This window comes from Rhea americana, unplaced genomic scaffold (genome assembly GCF_003343005.1).
Source record: "Rhea americana isolate MKP2758 unplaced genomic scaffold, rheAme1 scaffold_84, whole genome shotgun sequence".
Taxonomy (NCBI): Eukaryota; Metazoa; Chordata; class Aves; order Rheiformes; family Rheidae; genus Rhea; species Rhea americana.
The window spans coordinates 372215-393018 of record NW_028187023.1 but is presented as its reverse complement, the minus strand read 5'-3'; the positions used below and the strand labels follow the sequence as shown (position 1 = coordinate 393018).

The following is a 20804-nucleotide window of genomic DNA, read 5'->3' as shown; positions in this document are numbered from 1 at the left end:
ACCAAAAAAAGATACATTTGCTTATTTATATTATTATGCACTTGTATTTAATGTGTCCTTCCAGATTTTCTGTAGCAAACTACATTATTCTTTGCATTTACACATACATTGGAAGAACAAAGTACCCTTTTCTGCACGCCCACATCATTTCTCAACTTGGAATGGGTGAAATGTTGAACAGGAGCGGATGGACGATCTAGGTTGCAAGTCAGCTGTTCCACAGAGCCAGAGAGAGCTCTGCAGGACTTTTTTTTTGCCCGCGCCTCCGCCGCCCGGCCCGCGCCCGCCGCCAGGGCCCCGCGCTGCCTCCCCACGAGAGAGCGCGCGCTGCAGTTCCGCCTCGGTACCAGTCACGCGCGAACACGCCTATTGGCGAGTGTCCGTCACATGACCTTCAGCAGCGTCACTCTCGCAAGTACGCGTGCGCAACATCGGCGAGACCCACTCCCCCCACCCCACCTCTCTTTCGGCGCGCCTGCTGCGCACGCGTAGCAAGTTGGCAGCCCGGCGTGCGGCGTTCCGCGCATGTGTGGGGAGGGGGCGGGGCCGGCCTGGCGGCCCCGCCCCCCGAGCCGGGCGGAGGCGGCGGCGTAATGGCGGCCGGCGGCGGCCTTGCGTCAGCGGCGCTGCTCTGGCTTGTCGCGTCGCTGCTGCCCCATGGCGCCAGGGGCTCGGAGGCAGCTGGGGCGGCGGAGTCGCCGGGCGGCGCGGGCCCCGGGGAGCGGTTTAAGATCGAGGGCCGGGCCGTGGTGCCGGGGGTGAAGCCCCAGGACTGGATCGCGGGGGCCCGGGTGCTTGTGGACGGGGAGGAGCACGTCGGCTTCCTCAAGTGAGCGCGGGGCGGGGGCCGGCAGGGGCTTGTCCCGGCGGGGGAGCGCGTCGTTACCTCCGCTTCCCCCGCCGGGCCGGGCTGCCTCGCCTCGCCTGGCCTGGCTCGGCCAGGTCGCGGGCAGGTCTCTCGGGCGGGCCGAGGTCGCCTCTGGGTGTTGCCGGGCAGTGGCGCCGCCGCTCCGGGGGCCGCGCTTGCCTCGCCGCTCCCGTCGGGCCGCGGCGCTTCCCCGGCGGCCCCGGTGCTGCCGCCCGCGGGCGTTAACGGCGCCGGGGCCGCGGGTGGAGCTCGGAGCGCTGCCGCCGCCGCGTTTCTGGCATGTCTAACGACCCTTTCCCCAGTGCCCCTCAGAAGATGGCGGCCAGCCGGGGCAGAACCGAGCTGCTCGCCGCCTGTTGCCGTCGTTGTCCCCGGTAGCTAAGCACAGCCGTGGAGAYCGACGTCCCACTGCCGTTTCTAGGTTTTCTGACACACTTGCTCCATACTTATCTCCTCAGGCTTTCAGAACGGCCGTGGAAATCTCTAGTGCTGTGGATACTACTTTTGTTCCCGGTCTCATACAGATACGACCAGTTTTGTGCCTGAGGTTGTTGGCTTTTTAGGTATTGAATTATTAGAAAGAACAGAGTTTTCATTTTGAAAAGCTTTACATTTAGTTCCGYAGTGCAGTGCTTTCTCTTAACTTTTGTGGGCCCAGATTCTGTCACTTCTTCATTTAAGACTTTCACCAGTAAAGAGGTTATTTATTCTGGAAAAGGATGGGGAAGGGGGAGATGAATAGGACTAGATCAAAATACATTTTCCTCTGTCATTATTGCAGAAACACTTTGTCCAGTGAGGAACCAGCACAGAAGAAGGGCAGAAAGTTACAGTTGTAGTTAGCTACTACAGAAACAGATTTGTCACTGGTTTTTGTACCAGTGGAAGAAGCCTTTTCAAGCAATATAGTTTTATTTCTTCAAGCAAGATAATGCAAATGCATTTGAAAGCCATAAAAAGCATCACACTAGTTGACTGGGTCTTGGGTAGTAGTGGGTATGTTCAGATCAGCTAAGCATCTAGAGATGTTAGAATATTGAAAAAGTTCTCAGAATTCAGAATTGAATTAATCTCAAGAGTTTCAAAAGTAGGGATCAATTCTGAAATCCTTTTCTATAATTTTTAATGCAGTATTTTGGTTTCAGAATTCTATATTAGAGAGCTTCAACAGAATTAAGATACACTGTCTCGTAATTGCTAGTCACTTTGAATTATTTCCTGTGTAGTAAAAGTTAAACTGAACTTTGACCCTGTGAACTGTCTGATAGGTTAACAGAACGATCTGTCATTTCCTAAACTTGTAGGGTGGTGTCAGTAAAGCACCTGATATGTCAATACAAGCGAGCTGAAGGAACCCTATGTCATACTTAGGAACTGATGTAATAGATACCATGGAGCTGATGAGTTTCCAGATACTTGTTTAGAGTTAGGCTTACATGAATTATGAGAAAACAGTCTTAGCGAAAAGCATACCTTGTTTATGACAATGTAACCTGGTTAACAAACTATTATTATGTACATCAAGCTATAGACATACAAAATTATATGAGTACATCTTAAAGCCAAGAAATGAGTTAAATACATTTGTAGATTTTTCACTACTATGAGATGGTACGTTTTAGTAAGAATACTTTCTTTAATGGCTTTTTCCACTTGTAATCAGCAAAGTACAGGATGGCAGTAAATTTTTAATGAAAACCGTGGTTGAAGAAAGATCAGTTTTCTAATTCTGTTCATAAATAATACTAATTTTTTCAGGCTCAGTAGAAAGATCCTTCAGCTGCAATGACAGGATTCAATAGATCATAATTCATATATCAGAAGTATACTTTGTCACCACCTTCTGTCATCTGTTGGGCAAGTTTTCCTTAGTTATTAAATGACCACCATGTCAGTTATCAAAAATAACTATTAGACATAGCAAAGTTGCCTCTAAAGTAGTTTGAGATGTTCTCTAGAACAAATGCTTTTATAAATTGGATTAGTTTCCTCATTGTAACCAAATTAAACTTTTTTATAGTCTGAAAAATGGCAGTGTTGGATACTAATATATGAATTGAGAATTGGCTTTTTCAAATAAATAACTTTGACAAAATTCAATTGTATTTTTTCTAATGTCATGTAGATTAATGTGATCATTATTTTATTTATTTTAGAAAAACTAAAAGTGAATTGCTTAAAGCAGTTGCAAAAAAAAAAGATACTGTGAGCATTTTTAGGGGGTTCACATCATCCCTTAAAATATTAGAGAGACCCACATACATAGTACTGTTTAAATGCCTCTTCGTTGCAGGAAGTTCCTTAACTGATGTCCATCTTCGAGGAAGAGAACTTTCATGAAGGTCATGAGGACAAAACTTACTTTTAGGAAGGTTCTGTTTATTTTCCTCCCAAAAGCAGTAAAATCTGCTCATTTTTCTTCTGAATGAAGAAGGTTTTTTTTGGTCTTTCTTACTCTGAGTCTTATTTGTAGAAGAATCTTTCATATTAATTTTAGAAGGGTAGAAATGGTAAACTTTTCTTCCTGGAGCTTCTGGAAGAATGTAGGAAGAATTCTTCAAGTTTCTGTACTTTTAATTTGATGGCAGCTTTTCAAGTATGCTTTCATTAATATGTTGAAGTTTTGTATTTTAAAATAAAAGTAGTCTGCCTTCTAAGTTCAGAGCTCTTAGTTTTCTTATTGTAATAACATTATAGAGCTTTCCAGCCTGAAGTAGTCCTAAAGGGAACCAATTAAAAGCAAAAATCTTTCTTTTGCCATAAGGGCACAAGCCACAATTCTTGTGTTTTGCAAATCATCTTTAATATCTGGCCACATTATGTAGGATTTCAAAATTTCTGGTTTTTTTAGTTCCAGCAGGAGTACTGAAGCGGAGTAAACTTCATTGTACCTATTTCAGAAGGAAAAGGGAAGATATGAGATCTAACTATTTCAAGTCTCACTTAAACTGCTGAATTATTCCTTCAGCAAGACAATAGCTTGAGTGCATGAAGATATCTTGAATGTAACTGGTAATTTCTGCTATTATTGTGGCATCCATTGATGATCTTAGGGGCTTGATATTATGAGTACTGAGTGAACAAATTTCTCTTTGGTCATTAATGATAGATTTGTAATACAAAATGATACTATTGTAATTTCTTCTTTAAAAAAAATTCTTGTACATTAGAGCATACTGAAATGCAGAGGAACTTAATTTTTTGCAGGACAGATGGAAGTTTTGTGGTTCATGACATACCTTCTGGATCTTACGTAGTGGAAGTTATATCCCCTGCTCATAAATTTGAACCAGTTCGAGTTGACATAACTTCAAAAGGCAAAATGAGGTGAGCCTTGCCTGATGTTTTTCTGCATTGATCTATTAGGTGTGCCCAATAATTTAGTATAATAGGTAGCTTATAGTTATTATAGATACAGTACTTCTATTTCAAACCATATGTAGCAGCTTCTTTTCACATTACTTCTAAGAACAAATTTTAAAAAATCCAAAGTCTGATTTTTTTCCCCCTCTTCCCCTCATATTTGTGACCTTAAAATAGGAGGAAATGGATGAATTAAACAGAGTTCTACAGTTTGTTTACTTTCGTTAACTTCTTGTGCAACTACTCTGAAATAAAATCAGTTGAACTGCCTTTTCTTTTGACATACCTTTTTTTTTTCTTTTTTCCTTGCATTTTTGAAATGTTCAGTCATTACTTCACACAATGAAGGGTCAAGCTTGTTCCTAAATTCTAAAATAYTTCCGTTACACCTCCACAAAATCATGTTGCTAGCAAATGCCAGCCTGCAGTACTGCAGCATAATTAGCTGGTTTTTATATGCTGTGGCCAGGTATCTTATCCTGACAGTGATACTGTGTAACTGCACACTGTTCAGTAAGCAATACAGAGAAATGATGACCTTATTTAGTAAGGTGATATTAGTTAAAATAAACCTGTTTGTATTTACTTTTTTTTTTTTAGATGCACACATATGTCTTTATTCTTCATCTTTATTCTCTGCAGTTTCTTATGAAACATGTTACATTTAAGATTTACATTTTACATTCAAAAATGACAATGGTATTGTTTTAGGGTCTTAAAAACTGAAACCTTAAACTGAAAGCAGCATAAACAGTCTGTCTGTAATAATAGCACTTTTTTATGCTTGATCCCTGCCCCCCGACTTTATGAACTTAACTTTATTAGGCAGCATCTCGTTGTCAACTGTGATGTCCTCCTTGTAATAAAGAAGAAAGGAACTCAGGGTTGAAATACCGTGTGTAACCTGTTATTTTAAATTGTTTATTTAAAATGCAAAGTGATGCACTTGGGGAAAAGCCAATATCTACTTCACACACAAATGTTACCTCTGAGCAAGCTATATGCAGTTCAAAGTATGCTATGTGGTTCAAACCTGTGTGCAAACAAATGGTTCTAACGTTTTTGATCTGCTGTTCTGTTTCCCACAGTAAATTTTACTGTCTGTATATAGCCTGGAAAAAAAGTAGAATGAATGTTATTGGATCACATAAAGTGTGTTGGCAAGAGAGATTTGCTTCTGAAAAGTGAAGCCGAACAAACACTTAACCTCCTAGTGGCTTATTTGTAGTTTATTATTAAAACTTTGTTTGGAATAATATTGAATAAGCTTTATTTTTTGTTAGAGGGAAGATTGTAATTTTTTTTTATTATTTGTATTTTGTTCATTAGAGCGAGGTATGTAAATTACATCAAAACTTCTGAAGTTGTCAGGCTGCCATACCCACTTCAGATGAAATCTTCTGGACCTCCTTCATACTTTATAAAGAGAGAATCTTGGGGATGGACAGATTTCCTCATGAACCCTATGGTATGTATAAGAACCACACAAAGGTGAAAAATATGCTAAGGATATAAACGTAGTTCTTCAGAATACTGAGAATAAATTAGTTGAGAAAAGATGTGCACTGTTTGCACATAACTGTTTGCATAATATCCTTGAGACAAGACAAGTTTTTAGGTGATCTGAGGCTTATTTTGTTGCTGAAAAATTCTTATTGATGGTTGCAGCAAATCAGCGTAATGATAATGCAACCAAGGCTTAAAATGTCATCCTCTCCAGAAAAGGCCTTTTTTTCTTTGATGTAAAGATGAGCAGGCATTGTAGCAGTTTCAAGCATAATTACATTTACAGATAACATGTATTCATAGTAGAATGGTGCTGGTTAGTTTGATCAGTTACTGATTGATCAAACTGCCCATTGTTTGTACAATTAAAATAATTTGCTGGATGAAAAAGTTTTTGATTTAAATTTTTAATTAGAGCATAAAGGACCGTATTTTTTAGTGTGCAGAGAACAAAATCATAAATGCAGTTTAGACATCATCTGAATTTTTCATACAGCTAATAGAATGCATTGGCTTTCTAAGTCATTTTTTGTTCATCTTTAAATAAGTCATCCTTGGAAAAAAAAGTGCTCTTTTTAAAATTCCCCAGTTTTAAAATAACAATGTTAAGGTTCATATCATTCTGAATGTTAAACTCATGGATAAAGATATAGGCACTTGTTTTGTGAGGGTACTTGGTTTTTGTGCTAAAATTTTATTTTAAAAAAATGAGCCTTAGAATAGTATCAGAAAAGGAAATATTTTCATTGCTTAGCAGTCCTTTATTTTCCCACACAACTACTATCACTGACATAGAATTGCAGAATTGGTATGATTCCTGAGCCGTACCATGTTCTTAGAGTAGAATGAAAAGTTTTGAACAAAATGTTTTCAATGATACCTGAATAGGTTTGAAGACTATTTGAACACCAAAATTAAGGTCATCTCTAAACAAATGTGTTTTCTACTTTGCAACATCCTTCCATAGCCTGAATTAATAATGACAAGCCTGTAGGGAAAATCCAAAATTTTTTTTAATCCTAAACRGTTTATTTTTCATGGCTTCAGTATTCTGTATAGCTCACTTATTTCAGTGAAATAGGATAGTTGGAAAACACTGACCTAGTTATTGTCACGTAACTTTGATGGTTTTACTACCACCAGATGTTACCATGTCTAATGAACTGTTGGACTGTTGGGGTTTTTTTATTTGTGTTTTTGGGTTGAGTTTTGTTTTTTGGTTTTTTTTTTTACTCTCATGTGATACTACCATGCTGATGGCTAAGGAAATTACTCTCATGTAAATCACTTAGATCTGGAAGTATTTTTGTTCTTAAACAAAAAATGGCAAATAGTGTTGGGCAAATAATATCCTTTCCAGAGCATCAGGAATCTGTTTCACTTTACTAAATTTTATGCATCTTTTAAGTATGAGAACCCAATCCTTTAACATCCAGTGTGATTTCTGAACTTTCAAGCAAAGAGTGCTTAGTTATGTTACCATTTCTGTAATGATCAGTACTGTGTAACATTTTGCTGTGTAGTAAAAGAACTAGCACTGTGGGCTTGTTTGTTTGTTTTTTAGAAAAAGTATACTGGAACGGCATAACTTTTTCAGGGAAATAAAGTTCACTTGTAATTTCAGCAGTATAAGTACAAATGTTGTTTACAGTTTCTTGGGATTTCTCTTTGACTGTTTTCTTGAGTAAAGCTGATAGAAATTAGGGAATAATGTTCTGAGATGATTCTTTCTTTTGCCCTGTTTATAAATAGAAAGTTTTTCTCTGACCTGTTCTTGTACCTTTGACATAATGCTTGTTCTAGCTGTATGGAGATCAACACATTGCAAGCTTGTAATTGTAGCGGTTAAAGGAATTAACAAGTATTTACTTTAATGCTCCAACTTTCATATCCTGTATTTGTAACTTAATTTTTCCTTATATGATTTCTTTCCTGACAATTGGATTAGTGAACCAGATTGCAGTAGTTCTAGAATTTGGCTGTTTAGCTAAAAGCTTAATGATATCAGTATATCTAAAAATATTTTCAACAATAACTAAGCTAAAGAAATATTTCCCATTTTTTTTCTTTGTAGGTGATGATGATGGTTCTTCCATTACTGATATTTGTGCTATTGCCTAAAGTTGTTAACACCAGTGATCCTGACATGAGACGGGTAAGTAGGTTCAGCTGATGCAAACATGATGAACAAGGATACTGTTCTGAAAAGGTGGAGAAAAATGATACAAGCCAAAACTGGACTTTTGGGGAAGTCTTAATGATGTTATTTGTTCAGTTAGTACAGTGTTGCTTTCTAGTAATGAATTCTAATCTGTGCTTATGGCATAACACAGAATTAAATCATTTGGCACAGCTTTGAAAGCATTACAGCATGAATGATGTTTTACAAAGCTTTATAATACTGCAATAAATTTCTCAGGTTAGTTTTTCTGTAATCTCCAATGTATTTCTGTACTTTTGTTTAAAGCTAGCACTTTATTTTTAAAAATTATTTAATAAATGCATTGAGTGTGTTGCCAAGAATAGGATGTGTGGTCCCTTAACCAAAAAAGCATAGTTTAAAAATTTAAGTCTAGGTGTTGCAGTAGTATATATGATATGAAGTCTTAATGTAGTCATTAAATGATCTGATTTATTATCCTTCCACCATGCAAAATGCCGAATATCAGAAGGCTAGGACAAAGTGGAGATTCAAGGTGTTTGCTATATCTTCTTTTCTTATTTTTAGAACTATTCCTTGTCTGTCTTGGGTGGCTTCTTTTTGGCGGTTTGGTTCATTTAAATTCCTTTTCCTCTGAGTGACCACTGTCTTCAGTAGTACTTCATAGGTGTCTGAGCTTTTTTTTTTTTTTTTTTTTTTTTAACATGATACTTGAAAAAAGCTTATCAGAGCTATGTAATGCCTCTTTTGGCTTAAATTTCTGTAAAAACAGAATATGAAAAGACACTAGGTCACTGTGGAATGTCTTTTAAACTAAGATGAACTTTGGAAGTTGAATGTTAAAAAAAACAATTATTTCTCTAGTATATATGCACCTGCATACAGACAGGTTGCTCTCATGGTTTTGTTTTTATTAGTTAACTAGTATGACTTGTTAAGGAGAAATTTTAATTGAAAGAATCATGCCTGTAATTTAAGTTATCTTTAAGGAATGTCAGAAGATAGTTTTAAAAGATCACTTACGACATTCATGTCATCATGTCCATGTGATGTCATGATGGCTATGTATTAAATTCTTAACCATATATCCAAATTCAGTTTGCTTGTGAAGGATCTGGAGCTTGTAGTATATTTTTTCAAGTTAGCATTTTCTTTTCTTTAGATAGTCAGCTCAGTACTTGTTTATGTAGGAAGTTCATGATTAGTAACTGTGCTTATTGTAGAAATACTAAGTATATATGTAATAGTAACAAAAGGCTACCATTACAGCTTTTGTTTAAATTGTATCTTGGACATAGTTTAAGCTGTATCAGTACAAGACTGTTCTGAATGATAACTAGAAAAGCAAGATAACAGTACAACTTTAAATCAGTCATTAATGTAAGTATTATCACGTTCTGGATGTGCTGTTACTAATCTCTTCAGCAACTTCAAAAATTTCCGTTAGATGTGGAGTAAATAGTACTAAATTGGTGAGTCAAACATTGAAAATATGGAAGTATGTAAAATCCATGAGAATGCAGACCCATAAATCTAAACAAAAGCTTAAAATCTTAAATGCAAGAAAGTAATACTGAAAATGACAAGTATTTTGATAGTGTTCTTTTTCTTTTATTAAATAATGATTTTTTTTCTGTTACTTTGTTTGCCCTGTAAGGCTACTTAAGACATGGTTGCCTTTTTCCATGCACCAGTGCTTTTAGTTTCTTGTTTTTATGTTTCAGTGTGTAGCTGGGCATTTGGCTGTGGTTGCATAAAAAATGTGTATGGCAGTACATACTTTGGAAGATTACTAACAATAAAATGGTATTTGGGAAAATTTGGCATCTTCCTGATAAGATCTTTCAACTGAAGCCTCAGAAACAGCCTACGTTGTCATGAGCTCTTTTTGAGGTTATCTAATCTTTGCATGCAGGAAATGGAACAGTCAATGAACATGCTGAATTCCAACCACGAGCTGCCGGATGTCTCTGAATTCATGACAAGACTTTTCTCTTCAAAATCTTCCAGCAAGTCTGGTAGCAGCAGCAGTAAAGCAGGGAAAAGTGGTGCTGGAAAAAGGAGGTAGTTCGGTCTTCCTCCTAGGCCTGTTTGCACAACTGTTTGTTATGTGGTATCATGTTTATTTGTTTTGAAAGATCAAAAGCCACTACTGTAAACTTTAATCAGGCATGAAAATGGAATGCTACAACTCTTGTGTGTAGCTTTTTTAGTCTATTTAAGCAGTTTTGTACTTGACAGTAAGTAAAAGAAGACATGGCTTCAATACTGTATCTGTGTAAAGTCATTGATATACTGAATTAACTATATTGCTCTGTAGAGAATGATATAAATTACATGATGTGCTAAGCAGTACTGAATGTCTTAATGGTGAGACAATATATAAAGAAATTCTTTCAAAGATAATGAGAATGGAGTTTGCTTTTAAAATGGCTTTAATATTTTTATATCTTCTGCCTGAGTTCTGAAATGAACAAATTCTTTCAAATTGAGTCATGGGTTTACTGAGAAAGGAATGTGCTGTATCAGCTTGTCATGTGTGTTAGATAAGGGATCATTTTATTTTATATTGTTTATTGCCCATACACTTTAGTTCAAGAACTTTCCACGCCATTTTACTGCCTAGTATTATTCTATTAGAGTTTCTACCAAAAAGTTTTAGGGCTGAAAAGGAAACCATCCTTTTTCAGAATGTCTTTTAAGCTCTGTCCAATTTAATACGAATCCAAGGTATCTATATAACATGATTAATGTTGATCTTAAATATTTCCATTCTAAATCACACTACCTTTTCTTCACTTTTGGTTCATATTGTTGTTTTTGTGCTATGCATTAATCTTACTGGTGCGGTGATTTAAGGCCAAATACAGGACACACAAGTTTTTAAAATGAAAGAAAACCTAAATGTATAGCAAGGTAAATCCCACTCATCTTTTAAAATTATGTTACAAAAAATATGGTAAAATCTACATATGCTAAGTTGCTGGCATTACTTTGTTTTTTTGACCATGCCTGTGTATCTTTCAAGCTACTCAGTAGTAAATTCAGAAGGAGTTGAAAATTTGATTGTTTTTCACTAGAAGAACATTTTTAAATTAAAATAACAGCAGTACCTGCCAACCGCCATTAGCAACTATCTGTAAATCATTTTTAGCATAAGAAATTATTTCATTCCAGAACAGACATTTGTTATGGTATTCATGCTGTCCTTTTCCATTTTTATGTTTGCTAACTTCTTAGGTAACGGTATCCAAGCAATGTGGGTACTGTTTTTCTGATTCCAAAAATGGTATATAACATTGATCTAAAACATACCTCAAGCAAAATCAACTCTGATGTGCATGTTTGTTCTAGGTTTCTGAACACTTAGAATATTCTGAGACAATTTTGTAGTGTTCCTAGTTACAGCCTTGGAACATACTGTGAAATATAAAAACCTGCAAAAGAATTGTTCATGTAACGAAGTTAACATTTGAAGATATTGGATGAGCATTAGTCCATGTTGTCTGTTGGGCAAGCAGAGATTTCAGTCTTTTCAAAGTAATTTTTAAGTTGTTGGGTGTTTTTTGCTAGGTTGTGTTTTTGTTTTGATTTGTATTTTAAATAAAAGGTATCTGATAAAGACAAGAGGATATTCAAATATTCTTGCTAGAAGTATATACTGAAAAGAGTGTTTAACCAAAGTTGTATTGCCTGTATAAAACGCTGAGATTTCATACTTCAAATCACCTCCTTTAACAGAACTTTACTGAAAAATTCATAGGAAAAACAGGGAGCAGCTCTCTGAAGACAGAGCAAATAGCTTTGTTATTGTGCTGTGTCCTAGGAAATACAAACCATGAGTTACTTTTCTTTAACAGTAAGTGGTATAACAATTAAGTTGTATTAGCTTCTTACTTCAATCACAATTTGTTCAGTTGTATTAGCTTCTTATTTCAATCACAGTTTGTTCAGTAATTAATCACATTGACAAATTTTTCCATGTTTTGAAGTTCAGAGCAGGAGTATATCTGCCTTCTTTCATTATGTCTGTTCGAGGTCTTGATCGTCTTTAAGGGAGAATGGAGAATTAAGATGATAGAAAAGTGAAATTTTCTTGTTAAAAGTTAGAATAAAAAAAATCAGCAGAAATTGTAAGGATCCTAATAAAACTTCAGAAGGAGCATATGGAATATTCAGCACTTCTCCCCCGTGACTGATACACGAGCATTCAGTCAATTTCTTTGCATGTCAGAATTAGATGCAGTATACCACTCCTCCTCGCTCCCAAAGAAAACTCCACCTACCTCCAAAAATCTGTTATCTGAACAACTCAAAATCCTGTTACCTAGTATTATTTCCTCAATCTTACACACTCTTTCTCTGCTTTTGAGGCTTCTCTGTGATAAAGCGGTATGTAGAAGCCATACTGGTCTGCTGCTGAGCCTAGTGCAAGTTACACTGGTACCGGAGCTGGAATCTGTGTGTCAAGTAAGAGAAGAGGTTCTAGCCAGAGTGCCTCGGTCATTTACAGGTCAGGCTACTGAAGCAAGTTGCCTTGGGCTATCATAAAAGCCACTTGGCAAGGTTTATTTGATAGCTGTTGTGCATCTGCCCATAAAGATTTCCTGTTGTGATTATTAATAGTATAACACAAGGCTGTCTTTTTTTGGAAAGTAAACATAATTGCTATATTTTGGGTTTAATTTCTTGTCCGTCCTTACTGATTTTCTTAGTAGTCTTTCTGCTGTCAGGGGTGACTTCTCATTCTGGTATCCCAGAAACCATAGCTGCTTTTAACCAGCTACTTGGATGACATAGGACAGAAGATAAATTGAAGCAGTTGATCCCTCAAAATAGAAGTTAAAGGTATACAGAAACTACTTGAACTGTAGATCATTCTTATGTTGTGATTTAAAACAGACAAGCTGATTTCCTTATTGCCAAAAGGAGGAAGACTTGCCCCCTTCCCCTCCCCAATTTGGACTGCATAATCCTGCTGCTGCCTATATGCCAGCTCTGGCACTTGTCAGACCTTGTGATGCGTTGATTTAACGAGAGAAAGATTTCAATCATTTTGCTGGAATTTTGTTATGTTTTAGTAAGTTAAATGAGTTYACAGAAGGATCAAACAAGTGCCAGAGCCAGCAGAAGGTGAGCGCCAGAGGCGTGCAGTCAGAAGCGGGCACCCTCCTGTGTTGATGGCAGCGAGTGAGTCAGTCATTAWATCAGCTCACTGCCTCTTGAGGAACTGTAGCCTAAGAGCTCATTTAGCCATGTTCTGAACGAGGGGGCAACTCTGAGTTTCTGACAGGCTGTGTGGAAGAGAAAGGAGCTGAATCATGCTGAAGCCTGTTTCAGGTGTCACTTGCTTATATAAGATGGCCTGGACACTCACTACCTGAGGTGTTTTGAACAGTTTGAAATAATTTTGTTAATGACTTCCTTCATGATGTTTCCGTTCTTCAGATGTAAGGAAGAAGTTTAACACTGTTGTGTATATATTTAGTGTCACTGTTTTAAACAATGAAAATGGTGTTCTGTTTTTTATGAAATGGGGATKATAATAGTTCTGTGAATGACTGTACATCTGCTAAAATTGACTCCTGTTGTTTCAAAGAAAAAGGCCAGATTGTGGTTAAAGTTTGTATTTATGAAGAGGACTTAAACTCCAGAATCAAGTGTTATGGGTTGTGACAACTGCCAGTCTTTGAGTAAATCGTTTTAAGATTTCTCTTTAATTTTCATGTGGTCAAAGCGTGAGTAGTTTGTCTCAAGTATTGTAAAGATGAATTTAGTAATGAATGTCAGATACTCAAACTGTGGGGTTACAGAAGAAAATCCAATAAGTAATTTTGTCAAAGAGCATCCTTATTAAGCATTTATAGGTAGATCTTTATATATATTAATTAAATCAACCCTTTGAATAACCACAGATCAAGATTTCCAAGGCATCCAGGCAATTTAAATATATACTCTTTGCTGGTTCAATGGAAAGTGCCAAATTGTTAAGATTTGTTTAACTGTCTCCACCTGGCTGTTAATGGCTGTATAATTGCATAAAGATTGTGTGTGGTCAGCAGCTGATCAAATCTATGGTTGTCTCAGATGATGTCCAGTGCAATTAGGAGGCAAACRAGAAGGTAAAGGATTTTCTTAATGGTGTATCCTGGTATAATGGAGAGCTCTTGGAAATAATTCTTAGAACTATAAAAACGCAATGCTTCAATTCAAACAAACTATTTTTAATGAGGAAGCAGCTTCCAGCAGTACTGTAGGGGGAAAAACTAGTGAAAGAAAATGCTGTCCATCTTTAGGGACTTCTGCTTTTTTCACACAGTTTTGATGTGTGATTGCTGTCCTATATATTTGGAAATCTGTCAATGTAAATTACAGTCCTGTCTAAAAATTGTTAACCAAGTAATACTTGCAGTTATTCTAACTGTGAAAATTAGCAGAGGGCTGTTGGGTTGTTTTGATGGGTTTGAGGTGGGTTTTTTTGTTTTTTTGTTTTTTTTGTTTTTTTTTCCCCCAGAGCATTTTATAGTTGGTTTCTCTTTCTTTTGTATAATGCATTGTTTTAGTTGTTTGCTTACTTTCTTACTGTAATGGAGGAGAGAAAAATATTTAAAGATGAGTAAGTATGGTTGTAAAACCACATAAATATGCTGGTAGTCAGGGATACTTGCAATACTGAAATTATTTTTTTAATTGACTGGATTTGAAGTCTATGTTCCTTTTTTTTGTCTACACATTCTATGTAATGAATGATAAAATATGCACCCCTATAAGAGCATGTATACATAATATGAAAAATACATCTAAGATGATAAAATCTTACTTTTTCAAAAATTTAGTTAATAATTTCAGTTTAAATATATTTGCTAAAGTAACAATGCTTTTRCTTAGAGCTTCAAACCAAGTCAGGTTCTGATCTGAAAAAAATTAATGTCATAATTTCAGAGCTTGTGATTTTATAGCAAGTATATTTTAAGGAAGTCTTCTGGGTTTAAGTCAGAAAAGTTTGGAAGGTTGTTAATCTGATTTAATCTAATCTGTAATGAGGAGATTTAAACTGCATACAAACTGAAAGAGGGCAAGGGTTATTCTGCAGTTTGATAGAAGGACTGGAGTTCACTGTTTTTACAGGCTAACAGCAATAGCAATATTTTAAGGTACTAACAGGATTTCACTTTTGAGTATTTAAGACATCATGTGTGACCTTAATCTTGCTGCTCTCAATAGTTTGTATGTAGTAAATTTGTATTCCCATAGTATTTTGTTTCATTTGAAACTTTTTTTTTCTCTTAGGAAAATAACCAGTGTGAAATATAAATAAGTCCTCAGGTAGTACCTGTTTTTCATTCTAATGTGTCAGGATGGCCTACCAAGGACACTTATTATGACTATTCTGGTGGTTAAAGAACTGAAAGAGAATAAAAATTTAGAAATAGTTATATGTACAGTTGGCAACTAAGGAATTATAAAGAACTTCGAACTTCAATCAGTGGAAAAGAAGATTTACYGTAGAAGGTATGCTGAAAGATGGAAAAAATACATAATGCACATTTTGGGAAGGACAAATTATTGTGCATAAAGAGGCAATGGGACATTAAGAAGATCACTCTTGATATTTTTAAGTGTGGTATRTATCTCCATAGGCTAGTTACTCTTCAGGTAACTGACACTGAGGTCAACTGTCTGAAACAAACCCTCTGCATGCTCTAGTCTCCAAAACAGAGCGTGTGTAGAGACTGCTTCCCAGGAGTGGTTTCCAGCCCATGCTAACTTCCCAACCATATTCAGGAGCTGCTGGAGGTGGAGGGACGGGGGATGAAATTAGTCCAGAAGTAAGTCAGAGATTATTTCACAAATGTAATACTATGAATGATTAGTTTCCCRTGTCCAGGAAAATTCTCTGGTAGTGTTTCATTTATAAAATTAATATATACAATTTGCTTACAAAATACTTGAAGTCATAGAGTGTTTGAAGCAGAAAAATTTGGAGAAAGGCTCCTAACATAATATTAAGACATGAAAAAGACTGGAGGAATTTAACGGGTTACTGTCATCACAGATTTGACTCATATATAAGATTTACAGCTGATTTATAACTTTATCATAGTGCAAGCATATATGGACAAGTGATGGGAACAGTGCAGAGGAGGAAGATTGGCCACTTCATGACTTGCATAAGGCCATATGTTAGAAGTGCAGTCCCAGCTTTTAGGTAAGTACAGACTTCTGTATTTGTACAGACTTACCTSCTCAAGTGAATGAAGAGAAGGCAGTGATCCCTTCACACCTTGTGGCTGGATGAAGCTGTACCATTCAAGGGACTGGGCTTACCAGTCTGTTTTCCTCAGTTCACTTAGCAAAAATCAGGTGGCTATGTAGCTCTTCCCTAAATAGCATAGTTTATCCCTGCATTTGCAATCCATTTTCCCACCACTATTAGTGCAAGCTGCATTCTGTGTGACAGTCTGCAAGTGGACAAATCAAATACGAAATACGTTAGCCAGCTTTAAATGCCAAAAAGCAAGCAGTATCAATTGTGAAAAAAACAGAATTTCAAAATTCTACCTGCTTTAATCATTTCAGAGTCTGTAAAGGCAGACTTAGATCTTAACAAGTATTTTGAACTTGTTACTGTGTATAAAATCTGATGATTCTGATCATAAAAATAATACAACATTCTGGGAAGTTTTATTCACAGAATTGTCTTTAGAAATAGTATCTAGTTTTACTCTTTTTTCAGGTTAAGCTAGTGCAGATTTGTTGATGTCACAGGTAAATGGGATGGTTGGGTTTTTTATTTCTGTTGTTCCAAAATCCATAAAGGATTCAAATTCCTCTCTCCTCATAAATCCTTAGGCCTTTTCAGGGAAAAGCTGCCTTCTTTTAAAACTATAATGTTATTCCTTCAAACTGTCGTGGCAGTGACCCTTGTGCAATACATTTTTTCCAATAAGATCATGAGGATGTAATGACAATCTAATTTTCTGTGCAACTGGAATTTAGCTATTTAGTTATTWTATTGATGATGCACAAAAACAGATTACAGTTGAGCTCATTTTTATTAGGTGTTTGGTTCTGCATGGCTGACAGGAATACAAATTAAAGACTGTCATTCAGTCAAGGACAAATTATAGTGACTATGCAACAGAAAGAAAACCTTTCATGGCATTTTTGACTAGAACAGGACTTTGATTAGTGTGTGAATAGTGTGCTCTATGAATACAAACATCAAAAAGTAATATGAAAGGTAACGACACTCATTTGAAAGCATGCAGAAAAAGTAAGACTTTAAAGGAATATTTTCAGTTGAAAACACTAGAATTTTCTCCTCAGAAGCTCTCTGGATTCTTTTAAGGATGTTTTTGCTCCACTACACACAGGAGTAGCATTTCCTTGTGAGCTGGGGATGGGAGAATAAGACACCCATGCTCATAGGTTTATCTGCAGAGCAGAGGACCACTGCTTACTGTGCAGCTGCAAAGAGAATCTTGTTAAATACTCAGAAAAATATTTCCCGTTCCTGGGATTAGAGTAGAATTTGACTGGAGAGTTTTCCGTGAAACATAGCTATTATTTTTTGGGAGCAGAGAGGAGTGTTTCTTCTCCTATCAGCTTGTTTTCTCAACAGTCCTAGAATGTTTTCTAAACAATCCTAAAACTATTTCAGCTTGGTGGGTGGCAAATGTATGAGCTGCATTAATAAAGACTTTTTTTTTTTAAGATGGTAGTGAAACACCCTGAGGGGAAAGAATATATAAAGAAATTGGAGATCAGGATTAAGCCTCCTAATGAGATTGTGTTGTTGCAGTGGTAAATACCATCTCTTACAAAGATGAGGAACTCAGATGAGAGGAGGAGCAGTTGCTGAAAGGCTTATAAGTGCAGCATTAATCAYCATATTTACTAAAAGTGTTCAGAAAACACAGAAAACCAGATGATGGTATTTTTCTTTATTTTAACCAGGTATGTGATTAAAGGATCCAGACGTTCCTTTCATGAAAATAATATTCCGAACTGTAGCTTTGTAAGGGTTCCCAAGATAGGAATCTATAGATAGTTAGTATGGACTCTTTGCGAAATCTCCTCTTCTAATCCTGTGATGGTTTTGCATTTGAATTGCAATGTCGATATTCCATCTTTTTTTCTTACATGGTATTTGCACAGAGAGGTTTTTTTTCACTTGTATTTGCCCTTCATTCTCACAAAGATTACCAGGGGCTTGTTGAAATTGCTGTATCAAATTCTGTTCAGCTGGTGGTGGCAGAAATAATTATATACATCACTCATACTTTCAAGTGTTTCAGTGGTAGCATCCAATTATTTTTATCGCCAGGTAGCCTGCTAATGGTGGAGAGGTCATTTGTCCTGCAAAAATGTGCTCAGATTACAGTGCTTTCTTTGTAATGTGTTTGAGACTGATTTTATCATAGATTTTTTTTCAAACCATTTAAGTGTACTGTGAGGAGACTATCAGAAAGATTGTACAGAAGTAGCCACATTTCACTGAAAATATGATAGTTTAACGAAATACATTGGTTATGCTTTTTCCTTCGAAAAGAATTGAAGAAAATATCCAGAGGGCCAGGATAGCTGCTCATGAAAAAAGTCAACTGAAGGCCCATGTACTTAAGAATTCTGCCTCTTTCAGTGTTAAATCTGTCTTACAAAAAACCTGCACACTGTCCTTTATATGTTTAGCTGTTTATGCACTTTTCTGTATGATGGACTAAATATACCCTTTGGAAGTCATTAATTGCCCGTATAGCTTTGCATTACTTTGCTAGCCTTTTTTAAACTTTTGCATGTTTGTTTGTACTTTGTCAGCCTTTTTTTTTTTTTTTTAATAATAAAGCAGATAAACTTGTGCTTTTGCAAATATGCTCCTTATAGGAAACAATTACTGCTTTAAAGATTAATTTTAATAAAGCAGATAAACTTGTGCTTTTGCAAATATGCTCCTTATAGGAAACAATTACTGCTTTAAAGATTAATTTCTGGCTTGATTTAAGCACTGTTTTTTTTTTTCTTCAAATGGTGCTTACATTGTCTACTTTTTCTTCATGTATTTTTAATACTTTATGTATACTTTTGCATTTGCATACTTTTACTGCCTAATAATTCTTYTATGTTTCAAGTTAGGGATTTGAATAAACAGATATTTTGTACAATAATAGGATGTTTTTCTGAGAATATTAGAACAGTTTATCAACGGAAGCCCAAAGCATGAAATGGACTCTGCTTTTTTTCCTATAGTTTTGTTCCTGTGAGTTTGTAGAGTAACTGCTTGATTTTCTTCATTCTTATGAGTACCTACTTTCATCCTAAGGGATAAATTAAAGATTGTTTTTAGCAGAACTTACTTGCTTCAATTAGCTCCTTTATGAACAAACTGTAGACCAAAATCACCAGTGCAGCTAGGGTGTATAATTATGTGTGGAAAAAATATATTAGCACATCTGAATGTGTTTAGCTTTGTTTCTTCAGCCAATAAAACCAGTCTGAGCTGTTACATAGAGCATTATGACTTTCTACTTTAGGGTTGCAGCTATTATCAGATGACGAGACACTCCTAGCCTACACTTGGAAATGTACTATTCATTCATATGTGTATGGTCTTTGTATAGCTGCAACACTTCCAAGTTGTCTGCTCTGAGTGACTCTCATCTATGAGACAGGYGTGCCATAACTAGGAAATGCTTAAAACACAGGAGTCAGGAAAGGACTGTTCTGACCAAGTCACTAAGCTAACCAAACTGAAGTGAGGATAACTAAATGAGAGCTTAAACCCTAGCCCTGAGATCTGTGTATGCATTTCCCTGAATTTCTAAAATACATACGTTAATTTTAAGAATCAGTGTGTTAGGTATTAAAGGTTATTTATTCCATGTAGGCTCTTAGAGCTCGTTAGCACTGCAGTTSCTCAGTATCTTTCAGCAGTCCTTGAGCAGTCTGCGTAGCACCTGTGACATGATAGTTCCCTCRGCCTGTCTCCTGGAGCGAACTGTGGGCAGTGAAGCTGCTTTTTAGTAGGTGCTCTTCTGCTCCCATGCTATGCGTGCCTATGTATTATTCRCATTGCAGCGCATTTTTCATTAAATTACAACGTCAAGAAACTGAAGTGGGAGATGGTGAGATCTGTGATAATGATCAGCTCCAGGAGAGAGTGACTCCACCATCAGCTGCACAGACACACTTCAGCGTGACAGGAAACCAAGCTCAACATGCACACACACATGTGAGGGGACGTGTGTGTGTGTATATAGCATTCAGTGTGTATATAAATATATAGTATACATACATACTCTTTTTTCTGGAGTTCATCACCAAACAGAATTTCATTTGTTTATTTAAAACCTGCCTTGCCTCCTGAAACAGTCTTTTAATGATCTTTCCAAGCATTTCTTGTGATTGTATATTCTCTGTATGAAAAGCTCTTCCTTTTTCATGTTTTTCTTAGCAGTGATACTTCAGTTGTGAGGTTGCTAGAGAGCAATAGAAATTACAGAATTTCTCTTTAAAACTGAGATTGTTGCCATGACAATTCTGCCAGCTGCTTCTTGTCYCAGATTATAAAATCATTTTTAGACTCCTATATTGCAAGACTAGGCTATAGTGTTTAAACATTACAGTTAATTGATTCAAATCAAAGATTAGCAAATTGTTTGCTAAAAGTCTTGGGCTCTTTAGCAATTAATCTGAAATTGTTAGTTGAATAAAATATTTGTGCTGGTACTTGCCAAATAACTAATTGCTTTTGCTCTTTGTTTTTCATCAGTTTCTCTACATACTTGAGTTAGAACTGGTACATTGACATGGAAAAGATTTTTATCTTGCTCAGTTTACTAAATGTCTTTCCGTAGTAGAAACGAGCCTGAACAAAAGCTGACCAGTACACAGATCTGTAGTGTT

The 20804-nt window shown here is 36.5% G+C and overlaps 1 protein-coding gene across 1 annotated transcript; it reads left to right on the top strand.

The window, feature by feature from the left end:
* The first annotated feature begins 553 nt into the window (after positions 1 to 553).
* On the top strand, positions 554 to 11525 carry EMC7 (ER membrane protein complex subunit 7). Its single transcript, XM_085323293.1, has 5 exons — positions 554 to 829; positions 4076 to 4195; positions 5561 to 5699; positions 7812 to 7892; positions 9814 to 11525. Exons 1-5 carry the CDS (start codon positions 594 to 596, stop codon positions 9964 to 9966), a joined length of 729 nt encoding a protein of 242 aa, XP_085179419.1. The 5' UTR covers positions 554 to 593; the 3' UTR covers positions 9967 to 11525.
* The last annotated feature ends 9279 nt before the right edge of the window (positions 11526 to 20804 follow it).

Coding starts and splice junctions, on each gene's coding strand:
- EMC7 (XM_085323293.1), top strand. CDS start 594: ATGGCGGCCGGCGGCGGCCTTGCGTCAGCGGCGCTGCTCTGGCTTGTC. Junction 830..4,075: donor GAGCACGTCGGCTTCCTCAA/GTGAGCGCGGGG, acceptor AATTTTTTGCAG/GACAGATGGAAGTTTTGTGG. Junction 5,700..7,811: donor ATTTCCTCATGAACCCTATG/GTATGTATAAGA, acceptor TTTTCTTTGTAG/GTGATGATGATGGTTCTTCC.